General features: G+C 35.0%; 1 protein-coding gene across 15 annotated transcripts in view; it reads right to left on the reverse strand.

Annotated features, from left to right (window-relative positions):
• The window catches only part of CYRIA (CYFIP related Rac1 interactor A), an 85,903-nt gene that overhangs the window by 14,831 nt on the left and 58,606 nt on the right, over positions 1-12,466 (reverse strand). For 6 of the 15 annotated variants that reach the window (XM_058178943.1, XM_058178892.1, XM_058178883.1 and 3 more), the window contains 4 exons: positions 7,468-7,548; positions 7,214-7,293; positions 1,582-1,703; positions 387-492 (listed from right to left, as the gene is read on the reverse strand). In XM_058178943.1, coding sequence (XP_058034926.1) covers positions 387-492; positions 1,582-1,703; positions 7,214-7,286 — 301 coding nt within the window. In that variant the 5' untranslated portion in view covers positions 7,287-7,293; positions 7,468-7,548. The remainder of the gene's footprint in view (positions 1-386; positions 493-1,581; positions 1,704-7,213; positions 7,294-7,467; positions 7,549-12,466) is intronic. The other 9 variants (XM_058178936.1, XM_058178910.1, XM_058178916.1 and 6 more) reach the window with 3 other exon arrangements.

The raw sequence follows: 12,466 nt of genomic DNA on the forward strand, positions 1-12,466 counted from the left end.
AAAGTGCAGAATTTTCCCTTTTCTAAAGCCCAATAAGAACTGCATTTTTTTAAAAAAAATAAAAACCTGTTTAATAAAAAATATTTTTTAAAAAAGAACTGCATTTCAAACTTGGCAAACTCAGATCACCTTCTGTGATACCATCATTATATCCTTGCAATTCTAGCAGTTAAAAAAAAAAAATAACGAGAAGCTTAGCTTTCGTCAGCCTCCAAGTTATGTATCGCTGCTCTAACTACATTCTTTTAAGAATTCATGCCCACAATGTTCAGAGATGCCTATATCCAAGGAAAAAAAATGTAACAGGGCCGTAGAAAATGTCCAATAATATTCACAAAAGTTCATGAGCTAGCCAGTTCTTGAGAGCATAAAAGACAGAACCTCACCTAGTCTGAGAGAAAATTCATAGAACCGCTTTAACCTCACAACCAGAGGGCATACTGAATTCCATGCTCTTTCCTGCAGCTGAATATCATTCGGGTTTTGTATTGCCTGGAAAACAGTAATAACTTGAAAAAAACTTCATTTATTTAATGTCACAGTGCCCATCCTGTCTTTCCCATGCACATAAATGAATCAACAGTCATAATGAAAGCTAATTCAATACACTATGCCATTTGTCTTTCTCTCAAAGAATTTTGTTTGTCCCATTTAAAAAAAAATAAAATCCCAGAAGCTTTTGACAAGAGATCTCTTCCAACTTTTGGCAAGAGCGGTTTGCCCCCATTTTAGGAATTAATGGGATGAACGAGAGGAAATTTGTTGGGGTGAGGAGAGAGTGGGGGGTATCCTTCAACAGAACATGTATATATGCATACATACGTACGTACATTGATATATTAGGGTGAATTTCACTGAAAGATCTTAATTATTTTGGCAGATTTCTTACTTTTTAAAATATCTTTTCTCTTTCTCCCACCTCTCTCTACTTCTTTATATAAATAAAATAATAATTTAGAGTCAAGGGAATAAGAGTCTGTTTTATTAGCCCCCTCCATATCTATGGAGATTCTCAGTCATCCAAGTCATGGTTGTCCCAAAAGTGCTTTTTCAAAAGGCAACTGGACTTCCTTTTTCCTTGAAGTTGTTGATTCGATTCTCATCCCAGAAACACAGATCAATTGCTAGTTTGGCAAGTATGCTAGAAACTTTTTGGCCACTATTAACTTCTCACGTCCCATTATTATCAAATTTAATAACAAATAATAACCTTAGGAACAAAGTCTTATCTGATGCAAATGTATACATCTGTACATATTCACAGACTGAACTACTAGTTTCTAATTAAGAATAGGAAAGTGTAACACTCTTCAGTTTAAATTAGATTATCATTTTGATAATTTCCTGCAATAATTGGCTGCAGCGATAGGGTGGTTTTTTTAGTTCTCAAAAGGAGATCTCTGCAAATGTCTCTTAAAATGTGGAATAGTTCTTCGTTTTAATGTTCAGTTTTGCATATTATAATGCCAAGAAATCCTGGCTGCATTGTTTCAATACCAAAAAAAAATACATAAATTGCACACTTGTGTTTAGTTTGCTTCTTGAGAATATATTGTTTTCTTATAATATAACTGAACGCACATCTCTAATCTCTTGTCCAGCTCCTTTGTAAGACTGCAGGTCTGAAAGCATACTTTCTGAGTCCTGTAAAACAGCGTTAACTTGGTTCCATATTTCCCTTTCTCCATCAGTAGGCTGAGCATCTAGATAAAACATAAAAAGCAAGTATTGCAAAAAGCAGTCGACTGTAATCGGGACAATCATACAAAGTATAATTACTGTCAGCTAAAATTCATTGGTTATTTGATCCACATTCTACTACTTTCATATAGTTCTTGTGACTATCCAATTTCAGATCCATTTCATTAAACCATAACCACAATCAAAATTTGCGCTTCTTGCCACTCATACATAGGAAGAACTATTTGCAATTTTTAAAATTGTAATTGATTAAACAAACTTGACATCAAAGACGTCCTTGGACTAAAGTCAGCCTAGGTAAGGAAGGCAAACTTTTAATCAATTCATCCAGATCCAGGACAGCCAATCCGAGATAGATAGATAGATAGATAGATAGATAGATAGATAGATAGATAGATAGATAGATAGATAGATAGATAGATAATCTCCAGATGATCTATGCAGAATCCAGGATATATATATTACATGCCATTGCGCCAAATTGATTAATGGCATATAAAGGAAGAGATGTCTGCCATGGGTGTTTAATACTCTAACAATGTCAGCAGATGGCTGACAAAAGCTTAGTAGAATAAAATTTTAATTATTTTAGTTCCGGAGCTCGCATAATGTCTGTTTTTTGTTTTACAAATATACCTGGAGATATATATATATATCTCCTGAATTCTGCATAGATCATCTGGAAAAAAAAACCCTCTCTTGCTATCCTTCACGTAATCATCTTATAACAAAAGAGACCACACTGTTTGCATGTGCCTGCTGACTGAGCCTAATAACTAGTTTTCTGTTCACTCAATGTTGCCTCATCCAGCAATAACATGTATTTATTTAACATGTCTTAGAGTTCAGCTCTGAGAATTGTAGGACGCATTTCCAGAGAATCCATTTCCTCCTGCTTCGTGCACACTAAATTAAAGTGCAATTGTGAAAAATAACAGTACACATCTTATGAGAGAAATGCTTGCTGCAAATGTTCAAAGTACACTGTGCAAGTTATTAATTAGGTAGGAATAGTGTCTAAAAATCTTTACTTTTAACAATGCTGCAGTTGAAAACACTCAAGGTGCAAAGGAAAAAAAAACCTTTATGAGAAAAAAAGAAGAAGTAAAATCTTGTACTTCTTCATCACCCACAGTTCATTTGGGTAGATGAATGGTGTTACACAGATGAATTCATCTGTGGAATAAATAAATCTGGAGGATCTAAACTGAGTTAAGATTTTGCATTTATGACTTTAACATCTTAAACTCATTCCGATACAACAAGTTAAGTGATAGGGATAATGGCTAGGTAATGAGTGTAAAACCTTTCCATTGTCTTTGGCAAGGTTTGACTCAGCCATTACAGAAGGTAAAGTTTCTATCCCCAATGAATTGTTCTATACAACTAATAGGTTCTCCTGCTTGAGCAAGGGGCTGGACTAGAAGAACTCTAAGGTCCCTTCCAGCTCTAGTCTAGTCTATTATTTCTATTCTACTCTATTCATTGTATTTTTATTAGCAATCCTCTTCTATCCATGAAACCTGACAAGCCTTCAATATAAGCTCAATATACATTGATGCAAAGTTCAAATCCTTTTCATTGTAAAATCTACATCCCCCATATCCGAAATATCACAGATATATATCCAGCATTTTTCATACAGTTTTCTATGGACTGGGAAATTATGATGTAGAGAAGGCACTTTCATAATCAACCAATTCAAATTTGTAAGTAATATGAATCCCTTAATATTATAATAATGTCATGTGATCCCCTTTTGCGACCTTCTGACGAGCAAAATCAATGGGGAAGCCAGATTTAACGACTGCACTTAACAACTGTGGCAAGAAAGGTCGCAATATGGATCGAAAATTCACTTAATAAATGTTTCACTTAACAAGAGAAATTTGGGGCTCAATTGTGGTTGTGAGTCAAGCACTACTTGTATACAGTTCTTTTACTTTCTAATTTCATAGTGAACACTCTGTAAAGGTTTCCCTGTCCAGTCCTGTCTGACTCTAGGGCGCGGCTGCTCATCTCCATTTCTTGGCTGAGGGAGCCAGCATTGTCCAAAGATATTTTCTGTGGTTATGTGACCTGGATGCTATAGGCACACGGAACACTGTTATTTTCCCACAGAAGGGGGAAGCATTTGCATGCTTTCGAACTGCTAGGTAAACAGGAGCTGGAGCAAGGAACGGGAGCTTACTCCATTGCACAGTGCCCGGGTCTCAAACCCGGTATGTCAGCTCTCCAGCTGACAAACTCAGCATCTTTAACTGCCGAGTCATAGCGTCCAGCTAAACACAAAATGCACGGTGCTGTAATTTGCTAACTTCAAATGGAAACAGTAACATACAATAGTTCTTGTCTGGCATTTCAGCTGTATTATCCACTCTTGAAATGTTTTCTAGCAGAAGAAGAAACAATGTGAAGCCAGTCATATGTTGGTAGATAGCTTCTCTTTCCCTGATTGCTGGGCCGATGGAATTAGAAATCCAACAACATATGACAGTCACCAGTTTCTCATTTCTGAGCTGCAATTGTAGGCAAAGTGTCATGCTTTAGGGAAGTGAATCAGTGTAATCTCTTTTAAAACCATGATAAAATAATAACCTTTGTGTTAGCTGCATAGAAATAGATTTTCTATGATGACTTCATATTAAATATAATACCAGTGTTCTTCAGAATTTTTTTTTTCATTTTAGCTTTCCTTTTACTTTTTTTTTTTAAAGATCGCTGCATATAAACTACTATTCTGTGGTTCTGGCATGATTTGTTCCCTTAATTTTGTAACATTATCTGGTAATAGAAATATATTATATAAAGCAGCAGATTTGAAAAGTTTAATGTAGCACAGTTATTAATTTTGAATAGGAATCTGAATACCTAGAATCTCTGCATTCCATACAAGTAATCATGTAAATAATTTTCAGGACTCTGAGAAAATTCAAGTCTAAATAAATTATTGAATACTTTAAAAAGGAATCTCTTATGAGGCCTGAAAGTGATAAAATACCCCTTAGCAGAACTTCCAACCAAATTCTTATTTAACTGCTTGTATTGAGCAGCAACATACTTACCTTATTGTTTTAAAAATAAGGTATTAAATAGCACACAGGGATAGAACGCAACTGAGTGGATAAAGGGGATTTAATGCAGTAGTTGATCACTTTCATGAGAAAACTCAAGCTACATGCACACTGCAAGCTGTAGTACACTGCAAAATGTAGCAAAAAAATTAATGTGTAAAAGTATATTATTTCACCTGCTTTGATACAAAAAGCCATAGGAAATGTAGTCAATTATTTGTTCAGTAGCTATATTTTGTTTATATTGATAATAGAGATTAATTCTCATATGGGCTGCCCTTAGTCTACATCTGGTCCCCAACAAATTTCCATGCAAACAATGCACCTCCCTCCTAATAGTAATCAACTAGGCACCAAAAATGTTTATCGAGAATTTTTATAGTTTATCAGAAAGGAAGATTCCTCCCGCTCCATGTAATTTAGAGTTGCTGAGACTCAGCCAGCATACTGGTAACCCTCGATGTATGACCACAATTTGGACCAGAATTTTTTGTTGCTATGCAAGATGGTTGTTAAGTTGGCCATGCCTGATTTTGCAACCATTTTATGCCACGGTTGTTAAACAAATCACAGCGGTTCTTAAGTGAATTCTGTGAATTCAGCGAATCTCCTATTGACTTTGCTTGGGAAGATTGTAAGTCTGGTATCTTGCAATTTGTAAGCTTGCAATGATCACATGACCCTGGGATGCTCTGACCATCAGAAATAAAAAACTGGTTGCCGACTACCCAAATTTTGATCATGTGATCACGGGGGTGTTGCGACGGTTGTTAAGTGTAAGGACCAATTATAAGTCACTTTTTTCAGTGCCGTTGTCTTTGAATAGTCACTAAACTAATGGTTGTAAATCGAGGACTATCTGTACAAGTTTAAAAATTAATAAATTTAAATCATTAATAAATTATCATCACACGTAAACAGGGAAATGATTGTCTTATATTCACTGATAAGAGCACAAATGAGTTACTGGAAACAAAATGAGCAAAAAACATGATATTCATGAAGACTTGCCTGAAGTTAAACTGTTGCCTGGTAGAGGCAATTTATATTACAGCTAATCCTCGACTTACAACAGTTCATTTAGTGACCGTTCAAAGTTACAATGGCACAATGGCACAATGACTTATGGCCATTTTTCACACTTACGACCATTGCAGCAACCTTATGGTCACATGATCAAAATTTAGATGCTTGGCAACTGGTTCACATTTATGACGGTTGCAGTGTCCCGGGGTCATGTGATCTGCTTTTGCGACCTTCTGATATTGGGGAATCCAGATTCGCTTAAACACTGTGTTACTAATTTAACAAATGCAATGATTTACTTAACAACTGTGGCAAGAAATATCACAAAAGAGGGCAAACCCACTTAACAAATGTTTCACTTAGCAACAGAAATTTTGGGCTCCATTGGGGTCGTAACTCAAGGACTACCTGTACTTAGTAGGGCTCTCTTTTGCTTCTATATGCATTTATCTCTCTTTAGTCATTTAGTTTTCTCCCCTTTTCTTTTCTTCCCAGTGCAATTAGAATCCCATCTTCCCCTAATTTTTTCATTGCTGTTTCTGCTGAAAGGGGAAAGAAGGGTGGATATGCGGGCAGGCATATGCACATGCGTGTATACTGGGATACGCAAGACTTATTTATGTGCGTCAGAGAAAAATTCTACACGCAGATGGGTATCATTAATTTTGTAAATGAGTAGCTTATTTTATAGACAATTTAAATAGCTTTAATCAATTCAAGATATATATATGTATTCTATTCTGGCTTATGCCAACTCCCTGAATTGGCAACATTTGATTGACAAAATAGAGAAGCATTAAACAGGATTTTGGTTGCTTACATTTAGTTATATCAGACCCTTTGAATTTGCCTGTTTCTTTTCATATACTATTCAAGTTTTGAAATAATATACCATAGAAGTTTAGTAATGTGCTTTTAGACACACCAATAACGCAAGAAACAAAATAATTTACTTGCAAGTTTATTTTGAATATAGCACAAGCCACTTATAAGGATCAGTTTAGAATAGGCTGTGGTGATTTTGATGCCCATTATTATTATTATTGTAAAGATACAACACAGGGTCAAAATTTGGATGTGTGAACCAAGAAACACTAAATCTTCTCTCTACAGGCTGTGGTCTTCATCCGTGTTTTGAACCCTTTTCAAAATGGAGGCTGCGGAACTAATTAGAATTTGTCCCAAAATAAGCCCACGAGCCAAGTTCTTTTAGCTAATGCGCACAATCACAAACAATTATTACTGGGATTTTGGATGAACCGAGCAATGACTTTTCAGAATGAAAGAGGAGAACTTCAATTCAAGTGGCGTGAACTAGAGCACTTGCATGGAAGATTAATATATGCTATTTATTAGACATTTTAATGTTAAAAAAAATCCTCCAAAAATAATGCAGGCCAAACTTTGCTCACTTTCAAAGTCTAGGAAAAAAAGGGGCCCTTGATCAAAGTCTGTACAAGTGAGAACTTTTAAAAGATTTCCCATTTGGTTTCTGAAAAATAGAAAAGGAATAGAATAAAGGTACTCAGGAACAAATCTTGAAAGCACTATTACATCTATTGTACTGCTTGAACAAGTTTTATCTGTCAAGGCAAATCTAGCTTAAACATTCCTTCTCAACTAGTCCCTAAGTTAGGGAAAACAACGTTCGGAGCTTTGAACTTACTTTCAAAATCCAGGAAAAAATGTGGGTAGTTTTCAATTTCTCTGGTAAGGACTTTAAGAAGATTACCCATACCAGCAAAACCTAGTGAATGCAACAAAATCATAAAGAGTTATATATGCAAAAGCAGAAGATGAAAAAAAAAAAAAGGACTTGGCATGCACTGCTAGTTCAAACTGAAACAGGAACATTTAGACTCTTTAACAAAGTAATTAACAATCAACAATCAATAAATATATTGGGAATATTGACCAAATATGAAAAATATATTCAGAAACCATACTTTGTGACTGAGAGAAACATGTAATGAAGACAGAATTTCCAGTGGTGTGCTGTGCATATTCTTTCCTTGTATACAGGTAATCCTCTATACTTACAACAGTTAGCTTAGTTAAAGTTATGTCATTGAAAAAAGTGACTTATGACCGTTTTTCACACTTACGACCAATGCGGTATTCCCATGGTCATGTGATCAAAATTCAGATGCTTGGCAACTGACTCATACTTATGACGGTTGCAGTGTCCCAGGGTCATAATATGATCACCTTTGGCAACCTTCTAACAAGCAAAGTCAATGGAAAGCCAGATTCACTTAACAACCCGGTTACTAATTTAACAACTGCAGTGATTCACTTAACAAATGTGGCAAGAGAATTTGTAAAATGAGGCAAAAATTCACCTAACAAATGTCTCACTTAGCAACAGAAATTTAGGGTTCAATTGTGATTGTAAGTCGAGGACTACCTGTATCTGGACAAGCAGCATTTTGTAGATTTTGACTGCTTTAACAAAAGTGAATGTTCAATCTTTGAAAGCATCCTCATTTTAAAACAGTTTAAATATAAGCTTAAACAGTTTAGTATAAGGTTCTGCGAAAGGACATTTTTTCCTCTTTTTACTTTTCTATGATTCATCCATTGTACCAGAGCAGATTTCAAGAAGCATGCTGGGGGTTTTATCTGGAAGCCAATCAATTTCTTTGAAAGACAGACACCACTGGAAGAAACTCAATATATTTATGATAAACATTAAAAATCCCTGAGCTCATATATGCATACAAAATATAGCTGAACATAATTACAGGACTTGTTTATATCTTAATTATTTTTCTATTCTGCAAATAAGATCTGATAGGTTTTCGTTAGTAATTACTACTGACTATTACTATTGAATGTAAATTATTAGTTAATTACAATAAAATAAAGGGAATGGGCCATTATCAGATTGTAAGTGGTTTGCATTGTTACATCTAGCAGTGTGGTAAAAATTAGTTCTGTCTAAAAAACTTTGGTTGATTTATTTGACAGAATGATCTAATCCTGAATTGGTTTTACACTTTATTATTTTGTTTACAGAAACTGAACGAACCTGATTTCAATTAAAAAAAACAAAAGCAATGACTCAGAAGTAGTATAGTACTAATTCTCATATTAGGTATAGATATTGTAGATAAATACACTCTAAATCTCTATTTTAAAATCTCTGAACAATACTGGGCAAGAATTCAGAACAATACAGTATCTGAACAAACTTATTGGTACCATTAATTTTAATACATGATCCATTCAAAACAAATTTACTCATTTCAATGAATTTCAAACACACTAAGGCTTAGAAACTCCTGGATATATACCAGTCTTTCTATAAAAATAGGTATGTCAAATCTTTTCCATTACTACTGTAAATTTCCCCAAAAATAAGAGCCAACTGAAAAATAAACTCTAGCATGATTTTTCAGGATGCTCGCAATATAAGCCCTACCCCAAAAATAAGGCCCAGTTAAAATCATCAGTCAAGTGGACGCATTTAGTACTGTATGTCCCTGAAAATAAGATCTAACTGTAAAATAAGCCTAATGCATCTTTTGGGCAAAAATTAATAGCTGGTCTTATTTTCCTGGGAAACATGGTAATATTTTGCATGCAATATTAACAAATAAGGGAGGAAGGGAGGGAGGGGGGAGGAGGAAGGAAGGAAGGAAGGAAGGAAGGAAGGAAGGAAGGAAGGAAGGAAGGAAGGAAGGAAGGAAGGAAGGAAGGAAGGAAGGCTATTTTTATGTTAAAGTTGGCAACGTGGTGCAGTACAGTTTTAAAATACAACTATATGATTACCTAAATTTAACTCTGAATCCAGCAACAGCTTTATATATCATACATTGTACCAAACGTAAGAATCATGCTTAAAATGGGTTTCAAATACAGTACAATTAAGAACCACATATTTCCAACATGAATTTAAAAGTACAACTTACCTCCTTGAACAAATGAAGTCACTGTATAATCCTTGTCCTAAACCATTAGTGTTATTCTCCAGAAACACTTAATATCAAAGCATCCTTATTAAAAACAAACAAGCTATCTAAGATGCTGGATAGTCATGTTGACTATATTATCCCTAATATCAGAGGTACTATGTCTTTGAATGCCAGTTGCTAAGAAACATGAGCAAACGTGGGCTCTCAAATAAATGTAAATGTAAACAACAAAAATGCTGGCTGGCTTATTCTTGAAAGAGAATGCCATGCTATGTATACAATTGTTGTTGTAGGTCAAGGATTATGTGTGTGCATTTTTTTCTTATTGAATTATCATTGTATTAATAATAATGTGGGTATTTTTTTACTTCACTGTTAGAAAATTGAATATTACATGTTCCTTCTTTCACTACTATTAAGCCTGAGTTTTCTCTGAATGGATTCTTTTTGCAAAGCCATGGCTTCCTAGCCTGGATTGAGGAAAATCCAAGTTATCCTCAACTATTATTAACAGACACACACACAAAAAAAACCCCATTCACAAGAATGTAACTCCAAAAATCTATCCTACCTCTTAAAATGCTTAGTCATGATCCTCGGGAAAGTTGGTAAGTAGGAGAGGAAAACAATGTTCTACAATAACTGGTATTCAGAACTACATGCTTTGTAATTTAAGCTGCCTTCTATACAAGCACAGTAACAAGAAACACAGAGGTGAAAATTAAAACATGACTATTGACTCAGGGATACTTTGAAGCATTTAAATTATTAATTAAGTAATTGAAAAGGGTAAATTGTTTTAAATTAAATTTTCCAGGCCTGCCACCTGGAGTTTCCTTCCTACTGTAAGTAAAATTTGCATACTTAATTTTTCACAGACGAAACATTGAATAACAGGTATGATATTAAGCAGTGAATAAGTCTATGCTAATTTTTGTAAGTTGAACTCTCACGCTATGGTGGTTCCAAGAAAAATATTCTCCATCTCATTAAATATAAGCAATTCCTAGTGGAGATCATTGAGAGCTTTCAAATGACTCAGTTCAATGAAAAATTACAATTGAAAATAAAGTACCACGGGGAAAAATAAATGAAATAAGTTTTAAATATTTTACAATGGCAGTAAGAAATATCATAAGGCTACCTCATGATAGGAACCTTACCTATATAAAAGGAAAGAAGGAACTGGGCTGCACAAATTTAGAATTCTATGAGGAACCTCCATCTCAAAATTATAGTTTTTAATGTAGCAAAAAGAAAAAAATAAATTTAACCTTAAATAAGTTTAACCTTAAATTGATTAAATTATTTTCATGTAATCTTACATTTAGATTGAATTTAATATTTGTTAAATCCAGCTACTAGAGAAAATTTACCTGCCAACTAAAGTATGTGTGGCTCTTACATTGAAAGTTGTATATGCCATTGAAAAAAATATTTGTTCCTTAACAAGTTAGTGAAAAAACCGACATCATTCTTTATTTACTAAGAAAAAAAGCAGAATACAAATCTACTACAGGTAGTCCTCGACTTATGACTGCAATGGAGCCTAAAAATTTACACTGTTTAAGTAAGACATTTGTTTTAAATGAGTTTTGCCCCATTTTATGATTTTTCTTGCCACAGTTATTAAGTGAATCATTGTAGTTGTTAAATTAGTAACCTGCCTGTTAAGTAAATCTGGCTTCCCCATTCACTTTGCTCGTCAGAAGGCTGCAAAACAGTTGTAAGTGTGAAAAACAGTCACAAGTCATTTTTTTCCATTGCCATTGTAACTTTGAATGGTCATTACACAAACTGTAATAAGTCGAGGACTACTTGTACGTATACATGAAAATAAATGACTTCCAAAACAATTTTTTTTTTAAATTTACATTTATATCCCGCCCTTTTCCGAAGACTCAGGGCGGCTTACAGTGTATAAGGCAATAGTCTCATTCTATTTGTATATTTACAAAGTCAACTTATTGCCCCCCCCAACAATCTGGGTCCTCATTTTACCTACCTTATAAAGGATGGAAGGCTGAGTCAACCTTGGGCCGGGCTTGAACCTGCAGTAATTGCAGGCTATTGTGTTCTAATAACAGGCTCCTTACAGCCTGAGCTATTCCGGCCCTTATTTTGCTTCTCCTTTACAAATCAACCATTACTCCCACCCCATGCACAATTCCACATCCTATCTAATTCCACATCCTATCTAATGAAACTAATTCTCAGTTCCTAAAACATAATTTATAGAACAAATTTTGAAAAACATTGGGTGATAAAGAACATATTCAAACCAGGGGTGGGTTTCAAAACCGGTTCGCTTGTGGGCGCACACGTGCTTGCGCGCAAAATGCTTCTGCACATGCACAGAAGCATCTGGGCAGGTGGGCAGAGCCTCCCGCCACTGCCACCTGTTCACCCGATCCGGGGCAAACCGGTAGCAACCCACCACTGATTCATACATTCATTTAATATAAGGAATCATATCTGTAATGTTAGAAATCAATGTTTCTATTCCATGTTATGTCCTAAAGCTGATCAAACACTTTTAAAGGACTCTTTAAAGGGGGAAAGAGGGGAATCTCATTTTGACAATATAGACCAGGGGTGTCAAACTCATGTCGTCATGGTTTCCCCTTTGCCAAACCGGGCATGGGTGTGGCCAGAGTGTGACGTATTCAGGCCGCAAGTTTAACCGCCTTGATTTAGACTGACCATTGCATGTGATATAGCACTGCTTGGGCTGACACCATGTTTACT

This window comes from Ahaetulla prasina, chromosome 1 (assembly GCF_028640845.1).
Source record: "Ahaetulla prasina isolate Xishuangbanna chromosome 1, ASM2864084v1, whole genome shotgun sequence".
Lineage (NCBI taxonomy): Eukaryota > Metazoa > Chordata > Lepidosauria > Squamata > Colubridae > Ahaetulla > Ahaetulla prasina.